Genomic DNA, 27608 nt, shown 5'->3' with positions numbered 1-27608 from the left:
GAATGGTCTCACATATTATATTTTACAAGTTAAATTAGGAATGTACTAAACCTCACTTTTTTGTTACATATTTTAAATAATTATGCAATGGAAGTTGCTCATCTTCCAGATGCCCACCCCAAGTATAAGGCAGCAGTTTGTGCACATCTATGCCCTCAAGGCAAGTCCTGAGCAGAGCAGCCCTGTGTGTGTTCTCTGTTAAAAGCCGGCAATCACGCTGAAGGAACTGTCACCATTAATGTCACTGCAACATGCACATTTGACATCTCACCAGTTTGAATCACCAGAAAGGAAAGTTAAAGAAATCAGATTTCACTGTGTTTACAGAAGAACACTAACACCTTTGAAACAAAATAACCACTGGCCAGTTGTTATTTTGTTCCTAGTCATGTCTATTCAGGGAAGCATTCAAGTAGCTGTGCCACTAACGGTTGCATTCCCTGCAATGAGCTATGGGTGTACAAGTGCAAATGTTAAGTGCTTCTACTTTTTTCAACTTAGGCAAAGCGTATGAGTCATCACGCTATCACACGCATGCAATGCCAAAGCCAAATAGAATTATTGCTTCAAATCTCTCCCTAAAACTTCTTTTTAATAAATCATTCTGGAAGACTTTCCAAAGATTTAGCCACATCTCCGCTGTCTCCCCTTGACATATACCTTTTACAAATTGTGAACAATAAAGTATCTGAAGTTCTGCCCCATCTCAGAGACTGTACATGTCGTCTAATTGTCAAGCATGTTCAGTCTTGCTTGTCAATACATAAGCTATAAATCAAAACATGTTGTAGGGAGAGTCACATGTCACCTGCACTAACTGGCAAAGGCTTGAAAGTTGCTGTCCAGGAGCTACCACGCCTGGGTAGCAGGTTCTCACTCTCTATTTATACTTTGACTGACAGTCATGCCAAGAGGGAATCCTTTTCACTAAACCTAATTGTTTTACTGAAATGCTGCCAGACACCTTCATTACACCCCTAATGTGCCAGGGGGAATTATAGCTTTTATTTGCACTTTCCTGAAAATAGCACAGTAGTGCATGCCAAGATGGAGATCCTGACATTATTCACCAATTGAAGGAGGCAAGCTATCAGTTATCTTTAAACAAAGCACTGTTCCTCTTTCTTTTAAGAGGAAATTTATTCCATATTCCAAGAAAGGAACAGTTAATTGTAACTACCACTTCAAGGGCATTCCAGACAAGAACAATCTTTTGTAAAGCCCTAAATTACCTGCCACAAGCACACAAACAGGAGGGATCAGTTGAGATCCCTGTTTAGAAACTTCCTTGTCAAGTAGTAGTTGATTGCTCATTTATGCAGATGCAGTCTATTGTCATCTTTTTTAGTATGACAGAGGAAAACACCTTTAAAATGGGAAGTACTGCTTATGTTATAATGCATTTGAAGTATATATATATATATATATATATATAAAACACACTGTGCAGCTACATTAAATAATGGATGTCATAGCATGAACTATATAAAATACATTTATCTTAGTAGTTATAACACCTGTTCATGTGATAAGCAGAAAATGCATTTACGCATATGACAACGCCTGTGGCTTTTCTCTCTCTACAGCAGTACCTCAAATACCCATCTTTTTCTCCCATAACCAAATTTTCCCCATAGACTCACAAATACTACCATTTTAGCTTTGATGTGATAGGGTGAACTAATATTAATTATCATGAATAATGTCTGTGAAGCTTAAGGGAAAAGTATAACTCAGACAATAAAAAGAGGCAACAAGATACCTATTTTTGGACTAAAACCATTTCATTCAGTAGTACACTACTTGCAGGACTTATTTTGCACACTGCCACACTGAAAAAATTCTCAGTTTTGTCTGTCTTCTACAGACACGCTGGTATTATTCACAGATGGGACACAAATTGTCTCTCCTTGAGATACATCGCCACCACATAAACAGCTCTGCTTGCTTCTGAATTTTGCACACATCTGCTGTCATAAGCCAACTTCAGTCTGTTAGGCCTTCTTTCAAGGCTGTTTGCCTCATTTCAGATTTCAGAGCAAAGCAATCTTTCTTAATACTGTGTTTTGCCCCGTGGTTCTCCTCTGCTGTGATTACCCTTCTCAAAAAGTGAAGATACAAAGGGATGCCATGATACAATGCAAAACCTGATTGTTGTGGTACGGTGTTGGAGCCTGTATGGTATAACATGTAAAGTTTTCTGATTTATGTTTGCTAGTGTCATACATGATGTTACGAACTTGCCCTGAACAATTCAGTAAATTATTCGTTTACACAATAATAATAGAAATTGAAGATCAGGGATGGAATTCATTTTTAGTCTTTCATAGGCCAGTGGTACAGAGGCAAACACTCTTACAAATATAGAAGATACTTTAAACGGAAAAGTATCATTCAAGACTCCAGGTACTAGTTTGCTTTTACTATATGACATCCATATCCACCATTTAACTTGCAGTGGACTAATGCAGCCTCCCATCAAGAGTATTTCCACAGAAAAGCATGCTCACACTGGCTTAATAGATTACAGTATCTATACTGGTATAGTACTTCAATATGTTTCAGCATATATCTCTAGCTCAATTAAGCTACTCTAATAAGGTATGCCTCAGTGGAAAAAATAAGCTTTCTAGGTTTCTTCTCAATGCAAATGCAACTGTGTAAATGCTAAGTTAAGCTAGGGAGAAAGAAACAGTAGTTTAGTTTGTTTTGTCTTCTCCAATGAAACATTATAGAAGGGGAGCATTTAATTACCTATACATTATTTCATAGCTATTTGTTGCCATACTGATTATTCAGACATGAAAATCAGGTTACTTGAACAGCTAGTGGATTACATGTCTACTAGGAACACTTGGTAACTCAAAATTAATATTCAGACCCAGTATCCTATTAGGGCACTTGATCTCAGTTGGGATTTCCAGTTTATTTACCTAATGGTCTTTTTGTAGTGGTAGGCAGTTCTTAGTTCATCACTCAAAACTTCATCAAGGCAGTTCCCCAAGAGAAACAGCAGGATTTTAGTCAACATGGCAGGTATTCTAAATGCCAGAGGAAAATACAGATTTTGGTATACCTGGTGGGGTCAATAGGAGAACGTGCTTACTGGACAACTTGGAGAAAATGGGAAAAGTTAGAACAGTAAATGCCAGAGTGGGAAAGTATGATGGGTTATTGATTCCACCCCGCAACATTCCCCCCCCCCCCCCACCTCCACCCACCCCCCAAAAACACAATCAAACAAAAAAAGACTAAGATCATGCAATTGGCAGAAACTTTTCTGACAGCATGAATGATAGGATCCTCTGCTTCATTCTGTCATCATGCTTTGGCTAGTGACTCTTCTAAGTCTGCTAATGTCTGTGTCTGCTAATGTCTACTGCTTCAACCCTAAGATATTACAAATACACACAAAAGTTGTCTGTGAGCAGAGAGTATGTCGAATAAGCTAACACTGTATCACAGTTCAACAATCCAAGTCTGAAATACCGATGAAGCAAAAATTGCTGCTATTCCCAAACCACAGATTAAGTTTGGGAAAGCAGATTTACCATCCCCCAAAGTGCCAGCCTGAACTTCACAGCTCTTGGTACCTAAATGAGCAAAGGAACCTGACCCACATACCCTCCTCTACTCTGCAGCCTTTCAAATTCCTCCCTCTTCATAGCAATACCTCTTCACTAGCAGCACTACTTTTGGAGAAAATTTATTACTTGCTAGGACTAATCAATCACCTCTTAGGGAAAAGCAACACAAAATAAACACATCACTAGAAGATGACACCACAGAAGGCAATTCATGTCTCAGTTGTTCATTTGTGAGCAACAATTACTTACATACTAGTATCTACCTTTTTATTGCACTTAAGTCCTTTGAGGATTAAAAATTTTCATGCATTTCCTGTTCAGGCACTTAGGTACTTACAAACTTAAATGCTTATCTGGGAACAGTCAAATTTGAAAATCAGGGTCTAATTTTGAGTGCATGTTTTACTTTGACTAAAATAAGAAACTATGAATGCAAGTGGATGGTTGGTGGGTTGTTTTTTTTCCCAAAAATTGTCATTGAACAAAAGAGACTAGACTGTTCATTTGCTGACTTGTTAGATGTTTCTTATTGCTTTGCTCTCTGCAGCATGTTGATCTTCACTTTGGAAAATGCACATGGTGAATTCTGCAGATTTTCTATCCAAAACAGCACACAAAGCACAGCTGCCATTCCAAGGTATTTCCAATGAAACTGAGGCAGGAGGCCAACTCTCACTTTTATCAGAGGCAGACCATAGGCAACTCAGCTGGCACCCTGAGGGCTTCTGTGTGCCAGCCAGACTAGACCAGATGCAGCAAAGGAGCAAAGGAATGTAAAAGACAAACTCAAAATACCTTTCCAAAGCTCTCCGTGTATCTGCAGCAAGAGTGGGTCTAAAACACAAAGACAATGGTAGCACGGAGGAAGAAGAGGGGAATCAAGACACAACTGATATGAAGAACATGAAATTGAAAGCAGATAGTGGTCCTCTCAAAATCAAAAACCTAAACCTGAACTGATTAAAGGAAACAAGGGGCGAAAAAAAGAAGAAAATCCAAAATGGTGAAGGAATTCCCAATAGCATGTTTGTAAGAATCAGGGGAACCATAATATTATAGAAGTAATTATTACCATGTCATTAGAACGACTTTTATGAGGAAAATCACATGTGGGCTCAAGATCATGTGGAGAGGTAGAACTCTTATAACAAAAACACCCCAAGCAGAAATATACCAACTGCCCTGCAGATTCATTCTGGGAATAAATTTGCGAGTACTGAGAGGAACTGGCTTTGTTGGTGCACATGGAACAGAGGCAGTTCCAAGAGTTTTGGCTCTTGGAAAGAAACACAACTTTCTTTCATGACTCTGCACACACTCTTCTGTTAGGTAAGTCAGGGAAAATGGAAACGCTATAGTGATATTTGGTTTGCTAACTCAGAAATTAAGCCAAGTACTTCAAAATTAAATGCATGAACTTGTGCCTGGACAAGGAATTCACAAAACTACACTAACTTTCTCCAGCACTTCATACGGCTTTATTTAATGACGTGAGTACAAATGGAGCATGCAGCTGTGTTCTTTTTCCAAGCGAGATGTATCCTTTTTACCTCACTCCCACTGCAAGAATGCAAGGACTATCACACAAACACAAAACAGTAAAACCAAGGATTCTTCTCTGACTTTCTTCTTATTTTCTCCCAAAAGCACAACTAGGAGTGTCTTAGAGTTTCTGAAGCTCTTTTTTTTACACCTGCACTGTCCTTTCCACATGGCCACATATTTTCTATTAATAAGCACTTTATCACAAAATAATTGGCTTCTGCAGGTCCCTGAAAATGAAACAGCTGTAAGAGGTAAACAGATTATGATAATTCCAGTATTAATGAACTCTGGAAGAAGTCTGAATTGCTTGAGGGAAGAAACAGGCTTTGTCACTTTGAAAGAGAATTTTATCTGATTTGCTGTTCAGCCTTTTTTGGTGCAAAAAAATATTTATAAACAGTACTAACCATGCATTGCAGACCATATGTAGCATTCATTAGCACATCACTTTAACCTTCCTCTCCAGTCACTCTCCAGTAAATTACCAGTAAACACTTTGGCCATTTCATTAAAGTATTTTAGGAAGAGTATTCCATTCCTGCAAGGACACCCTTTAAGTTCTTTAAACACAGCCACACAGAATGGCATAAAAATAATGCAGCATAACTAATGTTTTTACAGTCTTCCTTTGCTAATGTTCTGCTGTATATGTATATCATGTCGTGCACTTGGAGCAAAGCCTCTCTCGGGTACAGAGAATACATCCTTAGCCAGCTTGAACCTGCACAAAAATTATGGAGTCTGAAATGCATTACCTTCTGTAGCTTTTTTCAAGAGTTATTCAATAGTAAAATCAAATTCTCAGTGATAGTAACACTCATTTCCAATTGCTCAACAAGGCCAGACAAAGTATGCTCTCTCTGAGGAACCCTTCACAGCTGCAGACTGTGTAAGCTCTGTGAGCAGACACCTGAAATCATCAGTTCCTCGGGTCAGTTGTGTAGAAAAACACAGTAGCCTAGAGGAAACAGCCAAACAGAAAGATTTTCCAAGTTTAAAAGGCTATTTATCAATATCTCTAGGTCTCATTCTCTGTCTCACAGAGCCTTTGAAACTCTTTCTCTCAGCTTAAGTCAGCCCCAGACAGAAGTGGCACCATCTGCATTACTGCTGCTCTTGAGCACAGGGCAAATGCTGGCCCCCAGGTCCAGGGCTGTGCTCTCCTTGTGCCAGTGGGAGCAGATCCACTTCACACACATCTGCAAGCAGTGCACCCTCGAGCAACCTCTCCTACCTCTCATGCTCAGGTTTCTGCCTGGAGGGAAATGGTTTGCTCCAGACGTCAGGAGTGAAGTAACACCAACAAAGTGGGGCTGGACAAGGGGTTGGGGCCAGTACCCTGAAAAGAAATGCAAAGTGCCTAAAATCCATAAAAATACTTATCTGTACGCTTATCGAGATTGCTTTTAAAAAAGTATATCCTTCTCCAGATATGAAGAAATGCAGTTCTCCTACATCTGTTCAGACATGGTTCCACCAGTTTTTCTCCCTCACTTAAAATAAATCATTGTACTTCTACAAGAATTTCTACTTCCTTGACCTGGCTACCTACAATAATCACACTGTCATTACCTCTCTACATTCACTACGCACGTATTAGCTCAAGGCACATGACCTATTCACTGCTTGTCATGGCACTCACTAGAAACCCTTTTCCTAGAGCACAAGAAAGAACTAACAGATTTTGCTCTATGAACCAAACTTTTGAATGAGAGCCAGCATATTCAGAAGTCAATTCTCAGTGCCAAAGGCGGTTGGTTGGTCTAGAACTCCTGATTATTTACAGAGACTGAAATACCTCCACAGACTTGAGCCCGAAAACACTTATTTGAACATATTAAGCCCTCTTGGGATTTGGAGGTCATAGACTTAAAATCTTTGGAAGAAATTATCATAGTAACTGATAATAGCCAGAAGCAATTGGATAGGAGTGAGGAACTTGTTGAATCTGGTAATCTGCAGGAACATGAAAAACGTGAACCATTTATGATTGGCTTCTACATGCCTATGTAACACAAACTAAATAGAACAAAATCAAAAGCATCCTGTGGAATGTATTCATGCAAACAGGCTACTAATGGCTTGGTTTTCCAAAGAAAAACAATGCCACTCAGCTACTGGAAAAAACACAGTGGGGATGTGATTTTTACATAATTATGTAGATTTTTCCATCAATCAAATCAATAAAAAAAAAAAATCATATTTTCTCATGTCAGTCCCACCTCTGTCTTCAATCCACAGAATAGCAATGAATGTCCAGCACAGCCATTAAAAGCTTTCGGGTGTCCAGCTGCAACTGCGACCCAGACTCCCCACATATTTATGTAATGTAAACCACTCCATAACATGTCTGATGTGCAAGCAACGTCATGAGCAGACTATGGTGAGACTAGGCACCAGAACTCACAAGACTTTCACCATTATGAATACTGTAACCTCTCAACCATGCAGCTCATGGCTGTTAAGAGGTTCTCTTTTTCCCTAATAAAACGGGATGACATGCAGAAAACAGCACTGTTTTTCCAAGTCAAGAGTATGTCTTCATCACATCTTTCTTGAGAATTCCGATGCCGCCTGAAGCACAAGAGAGTAGTATAAAAAAAAAGGCAGAAATACCCAAAGAATAGTCATAAATTCTCCTACTTAAAATAAAAAGGTAAAATTAACATTTCCCCAGGAAATAAGTATATCCTTGTCTAGGAGCTGAGACCTTAGAAATTCTCAGAACATAGTTTGCTATATTCTTACAAGGATCCCAAGGCCAGTCTGTCTTTCCAAGGCTGAGAAGCACAGTCCTTGACTTTCTGATCAGCTCTACATCTGGATTCTATCCATCCCACTTCATCTGTGTCAAATCTAGCATTTATATAAGCCTGGCTAGATTTGGAGACAATCTTATTATGGTATTGTATGGTTAACTCAAGCTTTTCATAAATGCAAATAAGACTGTAGGATTAGGAAGAACTTCATGCTGCAAGTCCTCATCTTTCTTCATTCATTGGCCAGTTTCCATAACACTAACTGGCTTCTTGCCACTCTTAACTTACTAATTTTCCTTCTAAATACTATTCACTACTTTCAACTTCCCACCCAAATGGTGCTCACCTTAGTTTCATCCCCCCTATCAACTCATTTTATGTTGTTAAATCAACTTTTCTTCATCCTGTATCCAGCTACCATACTCCCCTCTCAGGCCGGTTTTTACTAGATGAAGGAAAACCAACTCACCTCATCTGCAGGTGAGACTTTCCATTCCCCAGTCACTGAAGTAACTGATTTCTAAACCCACTACAAGATTAACCAGGGATTTTTAGAATGTGGGAGACTAAGAGCAGACAATATTCCAGAAGTTACTCCATTTCCTGCAGAGTGGAGTAAAACTCTCTATTCCTAATAGCAACAGTAACAGAACAAATATAGGAACACCCTCCCAGCTTCTGGCCCAGAAAAATTTGTTGCATGCAACCAGTTCTTAGCAAGATGTTACACTTTGGTCCTATTAAACTTACTGCATTCTTGTTTCACCCTTCTGTTTTTTTCTAAAATATCTATTTTTACAGTGTCTCAAAGATGATAAATTTATTACTACCGCAAACCACAAAATTAATCTAGAATATGCTAAACTATATATAGCGGTCCTGTTCAGTTTTTTTTAAATGGAAATACAATGCAATCCAGTGAACTCAACATACTGTCCTTTAGCTGTACTCTTATTCTCAGAAAACTTCCAGTCTCGGTCAACAGACATAACCAATATTCAAAAACTGGAATAAAGAGCCACAATGAGCAGCACAGATATTTTAATCCTATCCATCCAGTCATGGAGAGAACTACTAAAATCTGGGTTAATCCTTCCAATCCTTCGTCAGAAATGAAAGTCTGCAGCTGAAATAGTATGCCAGAATTAGATTTGCTTGTGGTAAGGATTCAATTAAGCCAAAAATTAAGATCTGAAATAGCTTCAGTTAAAATCAAAGCAGTGCATTTCTACTGACAGATATTATAATCCAGAAGAGTCATTGTACTGAGACCAAATTCATAGCCCTTCTCTCCACAGGAAATTAATTTGGGACAAGGCCCAGACACGCTGATTTTCAGACAAGAGTTTTGTCAAAAAAAAAAAGAGAAGAAAAAAAATCAGCATTTCTCCAAAACAATAATGATAACTGCTGGGCTGGAATGTTATGACTAAGGCACAACCTCCAGTTAGGAAGACCACAGAAGAAAAGACAATTACTTCCATTGCAGTTTTCTGAAGCAGATTTTCACAAACACCCTAGTGGCAATTTGTTACTGTACTCAAAAACGTGACATACCCATTAGATATAAAATATTTACCTCATTTATTTATCTGTATTGGGCAAGGGATTGCTTTTATTTTTAGCAAGCTGAGAGATTACACATGTCAACATAGAAAATTTTAAAAATTAAGAAGGGAAGATACCACTCTCCTATGAGCCAGTTCAACTGAAGCTTCTTCATCATTTGATTAAAGCCTGCACAAATCAGGTTGGATTAAATCTAAAATATAACAAATACCCTGTATTTTCTGCTGCAAGTCTTCAGACTTGCCTATAGGAAATTTACGCCAAGCCTGAAGTTTATGGCTGTTTTCTTGGTGAAGTTACATGTGAGACCACCTCATGACCCAGAAAGCCAGTGCTCCCCTTGAGCCTACAAATGTCATGTCCATGCACTCGTGCAACACATCACACTGCACACAATTACCGGGGGAGGCAAAAGCAAAGTGGCAGTAAAACTTTCAGTTACAAACATTTAAGGTCTACAGTAACAGAACAATAGAGGTAAATATTCAGCTGTAGCCTCCACACCAAGAGTGCCAGAAGTTTCAAGCTGTTGCATAAGTGTATTTCTGTAATCTTCGTTGCTCCAAAGCAGCGAGCTTTTACTCAGGCAAGGCTCTTTGAAGTTACTTTGGGAACTGGCTTTCTGCAGATGGAAAAACAAATGATTAAACCAGCTCAATAGGGAGTCAGACTTATTGTACATATGTGGTTTTAAAAAAAGCTAAGGGAGGGAGAATGTTGTTTGCTTTTCGTTGGTGGGCATTTTTATATATATATATGACACTAGAATGCTTGATAAGAAGGAAAATATACCACCATCTGAGCTGAATCAGAAAAGCTGTTTAAATAACAGAGATTTTAACGGGGTCAAACATGTAAATGAAGCCTTAAAGTGACCTGGTAAGACAAAAATCTGATTACCAAAATGAAGTTTAAATAGAATATCAGGTTTAACTTAAGTAAAACCAGGTAGCACGTCACCAAGATGTTTCACCAGCAGCCCAGCAAATCATTTGAAAGAGAGCACCTCAAGTACTTAACATAACATAGCCCTTAACATAACAAATCATTCCTTTAACTAGAGGCTGCTCTTTTAAGTAGAATATGCCTTAATGTGTTGCTTGGACTTTCCACCTCAGATATTAAGAGTCTACATCTGCATCTTCATGCATTTTATATAAAGAACATAGTAAGCCCCTTATAGAAAGGCAAAAACCCCTCCACGTTCTCTTTACATTGCAACATTCAAATCTTCAGGAAAAGCATTAAAGTAGGCATTAAAGAACTAAGTATTTCAAGTATTTGCTTACTTTGAACTTGCTCCTTGTCCTTTACTTCACAATGAAATTAATCATGCTGCAGCCAGGATCCCACAAGCTGGATTTCTGCTTTCCGTGGGGGACTCGTACATGAGCTGGATGCTCTAAGCCTGGAAGCTATCTTTTCCTAGTTCAAGTACACTCCTCAGCATTTAGAAGTTCCTTTGTTTATCTAGAGAATTGTTTTCTGCACAAGTTATTTAAAACTAAGTTTTGTGTTTCTATAACTTGATTAATAGACAGCAAAAAAAAAAAAAAAAGCAGTAAAGGGTGGGAAATAAGCAACGTTCATTCCTATTTTGGCTTAAGTCTTCCACTGCTTTCAGACAGTGTCCACTGAGGTGTCCCCTGCAACTTAACAAATCAATGGGACTTACAGTGGAATAAGGATAACTGAGCTGGGCTGTTAAATTTTATTATTGGATTAAATAACTCACTGGTTTAAGATCTCCACCACATACGGTGAGAAAGGTAAATCACAAAACAGCTCCTTTCAAGCCAGTCATCTCATACAAGGAAACACACTTAAACAGAAAGAAAACAACTTAAGCAAGCACACAAACAAGATTGGTAAGGATTTCAATGACCATTAAAGGCACACATGCTGCAGGTGACAGCTGGCTCCCACATAAACTTCCCACATGTTTATTTAAATTTTAGTTCAGAGACCATGGGATGTGTTTTCTATGAGAAATTGGGAATCTGAAAATATTTGTATATACTGAGAAGCTAGTGAGCAGCTGTTCAGAATACTTTAAATGTGAAGATTATTTTATCATTTACACCTGTCTTAAGTCAGCTGTTTAGTATCATTTCACTTATTCACTGATCATTGGAAATACTCCAGTAACTTTTACACTATAAAATGGTGATGGATAGTAAAGAACAAAAGGAAAGTGAAAGAGATTGTAGCCAGAAGCCTGTGTCCTGGAAAAGGTTAGAAAAGGAAAACATGTGACAACTTTAAAAACTGTTAAGCCTGGAAAAATGACAGAATGAGTATATCTGGAAATAGCTACCATTTGTTGCCTTTAGCAAACCTGAAGAGGGGGGAGCAGAAATCTTGTAAACTTGTATGTTTCCTTCCACAAGTGAGCTTACCCTGCAAAGAGCCAAAACTACCCTTGTCTGACACTTTCCTATGCTCTGGTCTCTGAAGACATTGCTCATGATACAACCAGTCATTTAGACAACGTCAGCATTTATGTATTTCACAATATGTAACTTTGCTCTGTGCATATAACTATAATTTAAGTTATAAGTGCCAGTAAACATGAGTCTCAGAATGATATTTTTAAAGCAAGAATGAAACACATTCACATACAGGGAAGACTGCAGAATCAGCGAGCCAACCAACACTGTGGAAAGCAATTTACTTTCATACATGCTGTCAGTCTGTCCTGTCCCCAAGTATTCTGAAGCCCCTAACAGGAGATCAGAAATTCAGATTAATGGAATTGAAAATCAATTATAAAAGGGAATCATAAATATACTTTCAAATGCCAGTTCCTAGAAATCCAAAGCAGTAGGCACCCCCACAAAACACCTGAACAGAGTGAACAAACACACATACAAAAAAGTATGTCTATTACTACAAATCAGAGAATTATTAAAAAATATTTTCACTTTATGTAGAAATGGAGTTTTTCATAGCAGGACATCAGTGCTGCACACATTAGCCAGCCAAGTGCATAGTGAATTAATGGGAGGGTTGTATATTTAGGGAAGCCTATAGACTGGCCCTGTCCCAGAGATTATACTATAGGGCAAAAATAAAAGCAGCAGGGAAATTTTAAATTACATTAGAAGAGAAACATGCAGATCCAATACATCAGTTTTCAGATACTTAACTACATCCTGGACTCCCTACATTGCACCAGGAAAAGCAAATGTCCCCTATATGAGTATGTAAAGCTGGTCAATGAATATAGAAGAAATCCATTAGGGCAGGAGAAGAATTGCCCAAAATTCCAAGGCCAGAGAACCTGAAGAGATACTGAGATGAAAACTGTTCGATGTTTTGAATATTTTTGGTTTTCTTATACTCCTTTCTTCACAAGTAGACCACTTTCATCAACAATTTCTGTTGCTGGCTTATTACCACCTCAGCTCTCCACCAATATTACCTTAGCTCACCTGGTTTAGTTTCTCATTCTTTCTCTATTTTCTGCTTATTAAATAAAATAAGTTTGACTTAAATTCGTAACAGTTTTTACTTTCTTGGGATTCCAAAGAATTTTTATTTTCTTCAATTAATCTTATTTTAGCACAACTATCATCTTTGCTCTGTGTACACTGAAAGAGTCCCAGTACATTAAGGGACACACAATTTTAAGCTGAGAGGTACATTCTCTCTTAGCCAGCCTTGCTTCTGCCAGAAGTGAACTAAAGCAACAAATGGGAAAAAACAAAAACACGGGAAAAAAAAACCAACCAAAAAAAACCCCACCAAACAAACGAACCACAAAAAAAAAAACCCTGCCCTACCTCTAACACTAGGGTGACAGCCAAGTGTAAATTAGCACAGCAAATAGATGGGATGCAAATGAAGACAGCATAACAGGAGGGTGTTTGGAAGCAGCTCTTTGGTGGAAGGAGATTTGCATACAGAACGGACTGGATAAGAAAAATGCAGTCTAAGAGCAAGCAAGGGAAGCAAATGCTTCTTTTCACAACTTCTGTACCACTTTGCTGTTACACAGTTAAGTAACAGGGCTTAATGTTTTCCACTCTAAGCTTTGGAGTCATCCACATTTTTCACTACAAACCAGATTACACAACAGGAATTTTCAGCCTTTCTGCAGATAACAAGAGTTAAAATGCAGATGGAGAAAGGAGACAGAAAGGGATGGCAAACAGATCAAAACAAAACAAAGGACAGACCTAGCTTATTTATTACAAAGATAATGTGACTATTGAAAATAAACCAGTCCACCCTAAATGGTACTTGAACAGAGCACACTTTCTAGAGTTTTTGCATCTGTTTTCTTATGATGAATTCAGAATAGAACACACTTTCTAAAGTCTTTGCATCTGTTTTCTCATGATGAATTCAAGCCTTATCTCGTCCCAATTATGTACTTCATATAGCTCTGATGCCTCTGCCAACAATTTACCCTTGGCCTCACACACAAAAAATAACATGTAATTTGTCTGGTAATTATGTGTTTCTGTAACTCCTAAAAGCAACTCGTTACAGGAATGTCACTCACTTAGAACAGATTACCTTAATTCTATTTTCTGTTTATTCTAACTGTTGTTCCTAATTGTGTTGTAAATTGTGTTGAGCTGAAGATGGCTATAAAATCCCTGCCTCTCTTCTCTTTCATAGTGGTTCTGCATATGCAGTGTGTTTCCACTAGACACAAAATCAATGTAGTGAAAACAAAGTAGTCCCATTGTTAACTCTAGTCACATGGAGAGGTAAACTGGTCAGCACAATTGGACAGAACTTTGTATTAGCAAAAACGCAAGCAGAAATCTTGAACCAGAAGTTAGGACACAAAAAAAAAAAAAAAAAAAAAAAAAAAAAAAGCCATTCACTGTCAAGAAAAGGAAATGAAAGGAACAGGTAAGCAGCTTCCCACCCAGCAATCCCTTGAAACATATTTCTACCGTGCTCTGAGATGCACAAAAGGCAGGCTATAGTAGTTACACACACAGAGCAGAGGCCATGGAGCAAGACCAGCACTGGTGCTCTCAGTCATGCTGCAGCAGGTAACTTGTGACAAGGAAACGGTCCAGCCTGTCTTCATTAAAGGCTAAAAAGAAATTACTTTCACCAAACTATAATGGAGGTAGAAAGCCTAAAACAGTGGCTGAAGAGTCATCTGGTAACGAAGCACCTCCCCATGACAGCTTACTCAAAACTCAGATTAAGGGATACATTATTTTAAAGTTGAAAGGTGTATGGTCTCAATCTGAAAAAAACTACTACATGCAGTCTACTCAAAGATGGGTGTATGTGCTTCTACTGGGAAATTATACTATCATCAGCCAATCCAGTACACCAAACTACTATTATGTGTAGGGTCCATCCTAAGGAGTAGGTAAATCAATGTACTTGAAGAAAAATATTAAAAGCATGAAGATGACAACCTGTTATTATCTCACTCTTCCTCTCCATCTTCAGCAAGGGAATCTTGAAGCAAACAGGAAGAAGAATCTGCATGTATACTAAAAAAAAAAATCACACCAGACCTAGCTTTCTCAGACCTGATCATGCCTAAATATGAAACAAAACATGACTTCCAAAACAAATGGAAGTAATTTTGGAGCTGTATGCAGATTACAGTGTTTTAATAAAATCTCATTCAGAGCCCTCCAATGTGCTTCTTGGTGTATAAAAGCCAAAAAGGGCTGTACTTTTGCTTTGAATTTGCCCCTGTCCAAATACAGGTTAACCTTGCTAAGCATTCTCTGTCCTATAAATGTACAATGAAATGGAGACATTTCATTGTTGCCCATGCTCTAGAAGTTTAGGATCAGTTTATGACCTCAGATCTGTTGCTGGATTTCCTAGGTCAGTTTTAGTTCAGTCTCTGGCTCCTGAGGAGAAGAGGCGAGTAGAAATGGATTGCACAAACTGTCTTGATGTATACATTTATGAATGATTTCTTTAATCTGCATGTGAAGTTTAAAGAGTCAGTATTCAAACAAAGCCTTAGTCACAAATTCAGACTGGAAACTTGCTTTTTCAAAAGATTTGACTCAGTCACAGAGGTTGATCAAGGAACGCTGTGTACTCTTCAGTCCACCCCAGTAGGCAACAATGGAACCCTAATGCCTGAGTCGCAGAAGGCACAGACATTTCTTCAGAGGAATTTTACTGTTCCCTAAATAAGACAGGACTTGTACATCTCAGCCCTCCTTCTCCTTCCAAATAGTCAGGCTTTTTGATCACTAAAGCTTCATGTGTATGGAAAGTAGAGGGTGAAAGGTGAGAAATTAACTGCAGGCCACAAACTTGCAGCTGCCGAACACCAAGTAACTTCCAACTGCAACTTGGAATATCTCGTCTGCATATCAGGAAATAAGCTCGGTTTCCTGTTGGTGATAGTAGTTTTACATTACATTTCTTCTACACACTTTAATTTCTGCTGAAATATTCCCCCTTCTATACCAATCTTATTTCCAGGTCCAGTCTCACATAGAGCCTGTGAGTCTCCGCTTTTCCCTGACCCAAAATACCCACTCCCAGATTACAGGATCATGCATCACCGTGGGCCTTCCAGCACAGCTTCTTTGAGTGCAAATACAAAGAAAAGAAATGCTCGCTATCTGCCATGCATTTACACAAATGCATAAAACCTTTTCCTAGAGATAATGGGGACACCCGAGCATAATCCATGAGCAGCACTGTCTCTCTGAGGCCACGAGACTCCCAGCTAAGTCTCCATCTTGAGGAGCCAGAGGGGCCCTTGGTTGGAGGGTGAATGTGCAGCGTAACAGGAGCTCTGCACTGGAAGAATTAAACCATGTCCATTTTTATAAGCTGTGCATCTCGGTTATGCACCTCAAATACAAGCACAGGTTTTTTGTCCTAAGGACATTAAGTCTAAATCTAATATAAATAGTCAATGATGCTACTACAGTTTTATTTATTTATTTCAGTAAAGTATAAAAGAAAACATCTCAAGGATTTAAACAAACAGTATGGTGACAGATGGTGTAGGGACAATCCAGGCTGGGGTCCCTCAGTAAAATCCACACAGCTTAATACCTCCAGGAAAGAGATGAGGCAGAGGAAGAAGAGGAAGGGGGAAGAGGGAAGAGGGGAAGGAAAAAGTACATGCAAAGCTAGCCCAGATGACCACAGATTTCTAACAAATAGAAATAGTTCTGGACTTCAAAGTTTCTCTGTTCATCTATACAAAGCTCTTTGTACCATCACTGATGAATGCAGATCTACCCCAGATATCTTCCAAGTAAGTCCAAAAAAATTATAAAGAAATTTGTCACATTAAATTGTTAGCTCAAGTAAGTGACAAATTAAACACACTATTAAACTGTCTATTCAAATAATCTAAGCATTCTCTCAAAAATAATTAATAGATGAAACATGAAAAATGTGTTTGACATGATATCAAGGTCCTCTGCGTTCTCTTCACTGCATAATTTTATTAGGATGAATATTTTCAGGTATGTTCTCCAGGTATATTCTGATCACCAGAAATGTATTACGTGCTTTATAATAGTCTATTATTATTTTGTATCTTAAAGAGAATAATTTTGGATTTTATATTTGAGAATGTCCTTGGGGAAAAAAATTCCAAAGGTGCCACCAGGAATGTCTGCAAGCAGAAAATTATGCTGAAGGTCTGGTGTCCTACTTTTACAGCTCAGGAGTCTGCTATAATTACCTATAGGCAGGCAATAGTTTGGAAAGATTATGTGGATGATCTACAACAGTGACTTACTAGCAGTTTTTAAATGTTGTTACTCAAAACAAAGACACTTATAGATTTCTATTGTCAAGACTGTAAGAAGAGACAGTGTGAAGAAAAATGAAACAGTACCGTTGAGATTAAAACATATTGATCTTACTGCAAATGACTACATCCAAGTGAAGCCAAACATTCCTCTCCTAAATAACAGCATTTTATGGGATCCCACCCTGCACCCTGGGCTCAGCTGCAACTGTGTCAACTCAGGCAATTAAAAAAAATACAAACTTACCCACACCTGAGCTATGTCAAAAATAAAGTAAACTCTGGAAGATTTCAGTTTCCTACAATCTGCTTACTAGTTACAGAAATTCCCAATCTCTTCAAAACTATCTTCCTTCTACTTTGGAAAATTAAACCAAATACCCATCCCTTCAACTCCACAAGAATGACAGTTCAAGTCTACTCTCACAGTATTCTAGAAAAATCCTCTCTGGTTTCCTTTGCTAAATTTAAAGGGAAATTTTTTGTGCAGGCAAGAGAATGAGGAATAATATAATCACCTCAGAAATACCCAGGAAAATCCTTTAGAAAAGAAGCAAGCAAGCTCATGTTATTAACATAATGCTCCTCCGAGTTCTGAGACACAGCTGAAAGCAGCAAACACTGCAGCTCTCACTGCTAAAGCTTTACTTTCTCATAGCAATAACAGCACAAGAATAGTAAAGTGAACTGCCGTGCTGCATCATGACCACCTCGTGCTCCCAGAGCACTGGCTCCTGTTGGAAAAAAGCACAAGATACTGTATCCACTCGCTTCAGTCACCTCAGTAAGAAAATTTCAAACATGTTTTTAACCATCTAATAATAGTGATTATGGCATGTGTGCGTGGAAGGTACAACCACAGATTACGAGCCTGGTTCTAAAAATCTTGTGGATGTGTAAAGGCAACTTTCTTTTTAAAAAGATACATATAGATTGACTTTTATGGATAGAGTGAAGTAAACAGATTTGCAAAAGGAGGTCAGTCCTACATTTTTGTTGCAGTTCAAAATAAAAATGAGACTATCTGAAAGTTTTGCTTCCCATAGCAACGTTGGTACAGCTAGGACAGAAAGTCAAATTCAACTGCTTCTTAAAAGAGCCAGAAGCTGGAAGTATTGTGTGCAATGGAATCACACAACCTACTGTATCTAGACCTAAAACACCAGTTACATGAATACAGGTACTTTTGCACTAAAGCATTTATTAAATTAGTTGAATCTTCTAGTCTGTTGCAGTACCAGCCAAAGCCGACGTTAATATCATGCTCAGGAGTATAGTATCATACACTTGTTAATATCAGTTATCAGTAAGGGCAGGACGGAAAAGTTACAAAATCTACATTTAGATTTTCTATAAAAATACAGGACTGCTTTTACAGGCCAGCTAGATGAGCTGGACAGAAATCTGCATAATGCATATGGAAAACGTGCAAATTGATGAGCACACTCTACAAAGTATGATTTCTAGACAGGACTCTACAATAAAAAACAAACCCAACACCCTTCCCCCATTCATCATAATGATTTTTAAAGCGTACGGCAAATGGGAAGTGTGGGTTTTGAACTTTTGGGGCTTTTTAACTTGTTTTCATATGATCACTGTGTATGAGGACACAGGGCCAAGAAGTTGTAAGATGTGTCAAGGAACCTTAAGAGCAGCGTACAAAGTTGTATACGGGTAAGGGAGTAAATTCTCAGTACCAGAGCTGCGAGTCTGGGTGTGCTCTCATCATAATTACAAGGCCAGGCTGAGCTCTGGTTTGCACAAGTGTGGTATGGTTTTTATATCTCAGGAATGAGGAAAAACAGAGCAATTCCAGCTATGTCTATAGTGAGCTGAAAATGACAGGTAATGCAAACATCAGCAAGTGTTTCAGTAAAATACCTGAAAAATATGCACCAAAAGATTGGACAATATTTAAAAGTACAATTTCACTCACTACTTGTAGTCGGATGTCTTAACAAATATCCCAGCAGCACTGTAGGATACAGAGGGGGCTGGCAGGTGAGTTGAACATGTGTCAGCAGTGCACCCTTCCAGGGATAAAGCCTAGCCAGGCTGCACAAGCAAGAGCACAGTTAGAGGCTTGAGGGGAGGGATTGTTCCTCTCTTTGGTACCTATGAGTCCTCGCCTGCAGTCCTCTGTCCAGATTTGGGTTCGCCTATACAGGACCTGAGCGAGTCCAAAGGACTGGAGCGCAGGAGGTGCAAGAAAAGGCCGAGGGAACTCCTTGCCCCGGAGAAGGGGCTGGTATAATTGCAACCTACAACTACACAGAGACAGAGTTGGACTCAAGAGAAAAGTCGGACTCAAGCAAAAGATCAAGAGCCTGTGGTCACGGTACAGAGGGAAATTATAATGAGGTATAACAAAAGTATTTGCACGGTGAGAAAGTTTAAGTACTGGAACAGACTGTCCAGAGAAGCTGTGGTATCTGCATCCATGAGGATACTCAAAACTTGACTGGACAATCTGATCTAACTTTAAGGTTACCTTATCATTGAGCTGGGGTTGGGTTAGACAACTTCCAGTGATCCCTTCTAACTTCAATTGCTCTGTAATTCTATATTTACAATTTTGGAGGAGGACGGGTGTAAAAAAAGAAATCCAAAAGTGATGGTATATGCCAAAAGGATTTTATACTAAACAATTAAAAGTGTTTATTGGCAAAATTATCATCAGAAAGCATAATGAAGAATTGTAATTTAACTATATAAGTACTTGCCTTTTGGAAAAGCAAAGATTGATTTTGCATAAAATTTCCAAAGCTGTTTCAAGAAGGATCACTTCTCAATAGCCCTTCTGGAAAACTACCCTCACCTTGAATGCTATTTGGCTATGTATTATAACAGTCCATACTTCCACAACAATAAAATGCTTCAAGTTATGTCTTTCAGAAATATTTCTAATGAGAAGATAAAAAAGCCTTAGTTTTTCAATATGCAAAAGCCGTATCATTCAAAGATGCAAAGTATTCCTGTATATATTCATAATACATAGGGGCTTTTTCCCCATTTCTGAAGGAAATTTGTTGTTTTATTGTTGTCACAGAACTAACCATGATGTTCCATTTTAGAAAAGTATCCCAAATATTATCATTATAATGATAGCATGTGGTGAAACAAACACAGGTAAGTTTTAAACCAAATGCTCAAGTCAGGAAACAGTTCCCAAGTAATGTTTGGTTTGAGATCACTCAAATGTCAACAGATACAAGATGAATAAACAGCCAGTCTGTTTTCAGCATCCTCCAAGGGATGCTGATACACAGCAGGTTGGCACAGATGCCCCAGACAATTCTCATCTTGTTTCAGTAGACTATCCCACATCTGAATATGTTTTTAAAGCAGAATTGGTGATCAAAGCCACGGAGCATTTATTGGCAGAAGAATTCCTGCCAACAGCAGGTGATAAACTCAGCTGGAGACAGAGCACGTGGCACTGTCCAAAGGGTATCTCTACAGAGGAGTCGGGATCAGGGAAGGTAGGTACGATCCATCCTGAAGTGTCACTTTGGTTTATTGGTAGGGTTTTGACAGCAGATGTCAGGTGAAGGCAGATCAGCCAGGTTCAGAAAAGATTCCAGTTTTGTTGGCTTCACGTGTCTGTCAATATTCATAGTCTATATCAGGCAACATGTCTCCTCAGCTGGTGCAGGCAAGCTTTAACCAAACTGAAGTAGAGTGCAGCCAGCTGGGCCAACGGAGGAGGCAGTCTAAACTACATACCGTTCACAGCAGATGTTTGCATGGGGACTCAGCACTTCAAAAGCTGTATGTCCTGCATTATTCACTGCATGCTCCAAATGTGGGCATATCTCATATTTAGAAACCTAAACCAATTTGTTTTTTAAAGAGGTGGCTCTTTTGTGTGGTTCACATCACCATAGTGTTTATTAGCCATAAAAAATATGGCAAACTTATCTACTCCGAGTCATTCCAGTAAAGTCTTCAGCAGTACAGAGCATTATAGATGACTTCAATTTCTGTGCTTTCAGTTAAGTTCATGTTCAGGACAGTTAAGCACCATAAAACAACCACCTGGCACCTTCACCAAACTGTTGTGCCACCTTTGTGTCAGCCGTGCTTGGTAGACTACAAACAAACAGGTACTACACACACACACATTTTGAAGTACAAGTCGTCTAAAACACAGTGCCAGCATAATGCCCCAAAGCAGGAAAATATCTCTTAGAGCCACATGATAAGGACATAAATGAAACTGCTACATCCAGAAGTGGGAGTGGGACCAAGCACCTTCTTTGCACATCCAGCCATCTCAATGTATGAGACAAAACAGAAGACTTCAAACACTGAACAACTTCACAATGTAGCCAACACCCATGTGTTTCAGCTAAAATCTGACACTGACTTGGAAGACAGATTTTACATTTGCACTCCTGCTCCCTCAGACTTCATCTCCTCTGCCTTTATGACAGCACTGTGAATTTCACCTTCAACTCCCAGGAATTCATTCCTAAATGAATGGTTAATTGAGTGACACATTGAAGTCTCATTACTGCAATGTTCCAAACCCAGTTGCAAGACATTGCACATTGCAAAAGCCAAGTTAAAAATCAAGGCAATTTTAGTTATAGGCACAAACAATTCCTTCAGCCAATTCAAGCTACTGGAGACAGCTCTGTTAGATTGTCTTAACAGAAAAAAGAACAATTTTGATTTCCCAAGTGGAAATCTTAGAAGCCAAATTTCAACATCAAAATGTTTTATTAGCAAACTGATAATCCCTGAAATCAAAGATGGTGATCTAACAATGACAATATTACCATATAATAAAAATAGTATTAACTTACTGAGACAAGAAAAATACAGTCTAACTTTCTAGAGGCTCCTACATAGAAGTAAAAAATAGATCTATAGATCTGTGTCAGCAACATCCTGTATCTGCTACCGAGCATGAAGTCAGTTCGGTAAGGGTTTCTGCCAGTGTTTCGTCACTCAGCACTGGCTGGGATCTTCAGATATTCTTATACTGGCATAGCAACTTGAGTGAAATACGTATCAAATAAAATTCCTAAATATATATAAAGCCAACTTTATGAAGATGGGTAAATCTTTACAGTAATTTAAAAGCACATGAAATAACTGCCTCTAACTTGGTCACTGCAATTACATTTAAGATAGTAGCATTGACTGTAATGATCTTTCCATATAAATCAAGATGTCAAAGCCATTGTTATAGAATCTCTGCTATAAGTCAGCACTCACTGTCCTCCCCTTGTATGACACACATTTTAAAGGAAGACCATTTAAAATACTGAGACACAGAGCACTTAGCCCATTGGAAAAAGTCTTTCCTAGAGGTAAAAAGTTCCAAAAGTTCAAAGCCAATTCTGACATTGTAACTAAACACTGCATCTTCTCTGCTTCTGTTTCCCCTCAAGTTACGAAACAACAACCTATCTGGACCATTTCATTTTTAGATGGATTCTAAAAATGGATTCTTCACTATCCAAGTACTATTCAAAAGCCACTTAAAAGGAATAACATTATTTAATGACTAAGAAATCCTAAAGGGCACAAATATCAGGAAAAAAAAAAGATACAATTAACATTTAAAAGCCTTGTGTGCTGGAAAATCAGTAAGTGACTTCATACACTCCCTCTTCAGCTATCCTCTTTCATAGCACGGTGGGAGCTTCCCTTGGACTTTGAGGCCAAGGAGCAGCCCATGCCAGAGAGCAGAGACCTGTGTGGTGCTAAGCACCTAGTTCAGAAACAGCAGTGATCCCTTTATGAGATCAACGCTGCAGTGCTAGCAAGTTTTTTTTTAAAAAACGTTATAATGTTAAGACACATGAGCTGGGTACATGACTCACTTCTGTCATTCCACAGTCTCACAACAGATTACACAGAGATGTTTTCCAACAAAAAGATTTGTCATTATCTCCAGAGTTCAGACAACCCGATTGTGGATTCTCATTAACTATAGCAGGAAATTGGAAGGAACTAGTTAACAAAAATCTAATTTAATACATACAGTTAATACAAGAGCTGGTTCAAGTTTGCCAGACTACTTAATTTATAGACTGTAGTAGATCACAAAAGTCCAGCTTAATATGATTGTCCTATTACTACTATTGTCCTCAAATATATTCATGTCTATTGCTTGCTATTGCTTATAAGCACTGCAGAACTTCTGCTTATAATTTTACATCTTATTCCTAAAATCATTTTATGGGCCTACTATTTTGAGATTGTTTTAACAGCCATATGTCATTTGATAGTAAAATTTCTAAACTGACCAGCATTCAGTGTGCTGGAGAGTAAAATTTCCTTAGGACTGCTTTTACAATGGACAGAAAGTTGAGCTTCAGGCATGAACCCTGAAATATTTTAGAATATTTGATAAGTGATCAACAAGGGCACTGCTCCATGTATTTTTTTTTTCTAAAGTACAGAGAGACAATTAGAAGCATCCTTTTTGAACTGCTTGTAGTGATTATTCAAACCAGATACCAATACAGTGAAATACACTAGACTAGTAAAAGCTTTTAATAAATTTTCCTACCTTATCTGCCATTATCATGGAGGCCCCACCATGAATTCCAAGAATTGGAATGGAAGTCTGAGATGAAATAAAATCCAATATCTGAGCTACTGCCTCCTGATCAGTATCATCTCCAAAAACCACTCCATGGATCTTGGTGCCTGACATCAAGTCACAAACGTGTGTTATGATGCTCTTGGGGTCAGTCTGGTTCACCAGAAGGGTCACTACATTGACATCAACAGTCAGGTCTGCTGACATTTCCCTGGTCCAGAGAGCTCTGATATCTCTCTCTGTGATATCCTTGGTCCTTCCCAGAATCACTGCAATGTTCAGGATGGGATAACTTTTCTCTGCTCCACAAACAAGATCCAAAGGCGCCAGAAGAGCTTGGAGTACCAGGAGAGCGCAGCCAATTTTCCTCATCTTTGCCAGCTTTATCCCCTGCAAAAGTGATCACATTGGTTGAAAAAAAAAACAACAAAGAGAAAAAAAATACACCATATATCTCCAATGTTTTTAAACAGAATGCTTCTGGACACAATGCAAACTTTAGCAGCTTTCTATAATGCTTTCTTCACCTTAGTTTCAATTCCAGCCTGTCATATCCCCTAAAAAAGTCGGCTTGCCAATGACAATATTACAACTGGTCTTCCGCAAGCAAGACAAAAAATGCAGCACAAGTTCAGAGGAAAAACCATTAAAATAATTCCTGGGTGGCCAACAAATTTAAAATGACTAGCATAAATAAAAAAAAGACATTATCAGCCTCCTCTTTAACCTTGCTGTCCTAAAACAGGCAAAGCACAAAAAACTATTTTCCTTTGTCCTGCATGTCTATTTAAAATTTAGTCACAACCTAATCAGAAGAGATGCTTTAGCTCAAAATGAGAGAAATGAGCCAGAAGTCTGCTGGAAAGCCCGATCTATACACTCCATACATCTCACATCATCCCAGAACCATGCTGGTTTATTTCTGAAGATCTCTCCTAGACAGCTGCTGCTCAAGCAGAGTCTACTGCATTTCTGGAACAGATTCAGAAGCACAATATTCTATCTTAATTCTTCTCCCTCCTCTTACGCAGCATTCACTTGAGCATCTCAGAACTGCTGATCTCGGACGGAAAGTTGTCACTGGCGTTGAAGGGGAGGGTGTTCCATAAATGAGCATCGCTGCATTGGTTTACTTCATGTCTTCACTGAATCTCTGTAGGGGGCTGAATATAGACAGAGTAGGACAGGGAGAGACATGAGCCATAGAGTGATCTGAACTATGTGAAGGAGGGAGAGCAGGTCTGACTCCGCAAGATCTCCCTGTTTGTGTGCCCCGGGGGATTTCCACCCCCATAACTGGCTCTCTGCTAGCTGCAAGAAGGGAGTCCCTGTGCCACATAAGCCAAGCTTGCTGCAAAGCAGCATGCAGAGAACACTAGCTGGGCTGTCCAGCCAGGGGTGGCATTTTTCAGATCTCCCCTCTCACCCTACCAGCCCTATCTCCATCATCAATTGGAATCATCTGCTGCTGAAACAGACACCAAGACAAGGGATTGCTGTATCACCACCTCCATTCGGGGCAGACAAGGAGATGAGCACTCGAGAGACCGTTTAACTACAAATCAGTGCCCCCGAGCTTCCGAGGTCATGGCACTGCGGGCCAGGCTCCCACCGCTGCAGCATCAGAGGTAGCCCGCAAAGCGGTAGGAATAAACAAACCTAAATGCCCGCAGAGACGAAGCCACTTCAGCGTCCCTCAGAGCCCGCGAAATAACGGTTATTACAGTTACGCACAACGCGCAGAACGCGGGCCGCAGCCAGCACGGCGCGGCTCCCGTAACCCGCGGCGCCGCACCGGGAGCGCCCCCGGCATCCCGAGCCGCGGCGGGCGGCGCGATGGTGCCCCCTAGCGGCCGCAGGCGCCATCTCACGTACCCAGCGCCTCAGGAGACGGAGCGGCGGCGGGTGCCGGTGCTGCCGGTGCCGGTGCCGGTGCTGGTGCTGGGCATGCCGCGGCCGCGGGCATGTCGCGCCCCTCGGTGCCCGGGCTCAGGGGCGGCCTCCGCGCCGCTGGCCGCACTCGTGGTCCCCGCCGCAGCCTGCGAGCGACATCGCGTCCCGGGAGGGCAGCTACGCTGGCAGGGAGACAGGCAGGGGGGGGCTGGACACGGGGCAGGGGGGGGGGGCAGGGGGAGCGGGGGGGGACAACGGGGGAGAGAAGAGGAGACGGTGAGAAGCCGTTAGTCAGGTTGCAGGTTTGTCAGGGGAAAAAAATTATGTTTCCATCTCCTGTGGTGTGTGAACCGAAATAAAGTGCCTAGACCCAAAAGTCGTCGTCGTCGTCGTCCCCGCCCCCTGCATTCACTTAGAAATAAATTTAAGCTCTTTCTTAACAGCATCCCTGAGCCCGCAGCCGTCCGGGAAACGTCCCTCATCCTATCCAGGTCAGGAAAATCCCGGGCTCCCAACTGCCCGTTTGCTTCCTGGAGAAATGCACGGGCTGGGCTCTAAGGGAAGAGACACCCAGCCTGGGAAGAGCAGCCAGGAGCGAACTAATTCACATGGCCAAGGGCAGGAGTTCGCTTGACAGGTTCAAAACACGCATAATCTGTAAAACTGCTAAATGGCTGCGGGATAAAGCTCTTCTTGATCTTGGAACAGAACGGATCCATTCTCAATTTACCATAAGCAAGCCAGGGAGACGCACTCTAGCAGCTCCCTCCACGAAGAGCTCGCATCGCTTTAATTTTCCATTCACCGTTTCCGAGCAGTATGCATGAAGACACTACTTCAGGGGGCCCCCGTTAGCCGTAGGACGCCGGCGGCCCAGGCAGGCAGCGGCATCCCCTGCCCGCTCCCGGGGCCGGCGGGCGCCCAGCGCCAAGCACGGAGCCGCCGGAGCCGCTGGGGCCGCAGCCCCGCACCCCGCACCCCGCACCCAGCCCCGGTACCCGGGCGCGCAGCAGTGCTCGCCAGGAAGGCGACGGGCAATACTTACTGCATGCTCCCTCCACATAGTTCCAGCTTAAAGATCCTCAAAGTCATCTCAGTAGATTCCTTTGCAAACAACGAAGTGGAAAATAGGTCCTTTAACGCCTGGATTTCATCCTGCAACTTGTTCCCACCGCAGTAAATGCAAGCCCAGCAGCTCCCTATCGCTTGAAATCCCGCATGATCAAGTTTTAGCAGAGCCATTGCAACTGAGATTTGCTCTTTACTTTTGGCAGGAGGCGTTTAAGCGTCTTCATCTTTTTTTTTCCTTTTCCTCCCCCCTCTCTTTTTTTTTTTTTTTTTTTTTTTTTTTTGTGTGTGTGTGTGTGTGTGCTATTTAAAGTGCAATTGCAATATTGCTGCAGCAGTTCCCCCGGCCGGCAGCCTCGCAGCCCCCGCGCTCCTCAGCTGCTTGGAAGCGGCGGGGACTGGCGGCGCCGGCCCCCGGAGGTGCAGCGGGATCCACCCGGCGCCGCCGCGCGGGGGCCGCCTGCGCACCGCTGCGGGCTGCGCTCCGCTCCGCGCTCCGTTCCGCGCTGCTCCGCTCCCGGCACCGCCGCCCCCCGCTCCGCTCCACCGCCCCGGCACCGCCGCCCCCGCAGGGGCGATGCTCACGGGCGCCTCGTCAAACCGAGACCAGTGGCGGCCTCTTTGAACCACCGCCCCCCCGCCCTCCCCGTTCTGCTTCCACAGGCACCATGCCTGAGTCAGACCCAGGCAGCCGGGGGAGGGGGTGTCAGAGCTGGGGGAACAGTGACAGCACCGGGTGTGGGGCAGCAGGGCGGCGGGGCTGAGCACTCCTCGCACGGTAGCGGCCCCAGCCGAAGGCTGCAGCCCGGGGATTCCCGCAGTGCTCTTTCCCTTGGCGCGGAGGCTGTCAACCAGAAATCCCGGCCGTGGGGCTCAGGGGGAGGAATGTGGAG

General features: G+C 40.8%; 1 protein-coding gene across 2 annotated transcripts in view; it reads right to left on the bottom strand.

Moving 5' to 3' along the window:
• The window catches only part of GRIN2A (glutamate ionotropic receptor NMDA type subunit 2A), a 193950-nt gene extending 166707 nt beyond the window's left edge, over positions 1 to 27243 (bottom strand). For both annotated transcript variants that reach the window (XM_056338121.1, XM_056338122.1), the window contains exons 1-3: positions 26693 to 27243; positions 25630 to 25855; positions 23722 to 24144 (exon numbers count right to left, since the gene is read on the bottom strand). In XM_056338121.1, coding sequence (XP_056194096.1) covers positions 23722 to 24126 — 405 coding nt within the window. In that variant the 5' untranslated portion in view covers positions 24127 to 24144; positions 25630 to 25855; positions 26693 to 27243. The remainder of the gene's footprint in view (positions 1 to 23721; positions 24145 to 25629; positions 25856 to 26692) is intronic.
• Between the last annotated feature and the right edge of the window lie 365 nt (positions 27244 to 27608).

Source organism: Falco biarmicus, chromosome 4 (genome assembly GCF_023638135.1).
Source record: "Falco biarmicus isolate bFalBia1 chromosome 4, bFalBia1.pri, whole genome shotgun sequence".
Classification (NCBI taxonomy): domain Eukaryota; kingdom Metazoa; phylum Chordata; class Aves; order Falconiformes; family Falconidae; genus Falco; species Falco biarmicus.
This window is presented reverse-complemented; position numbering and strand designations above follow the sequence as displayed.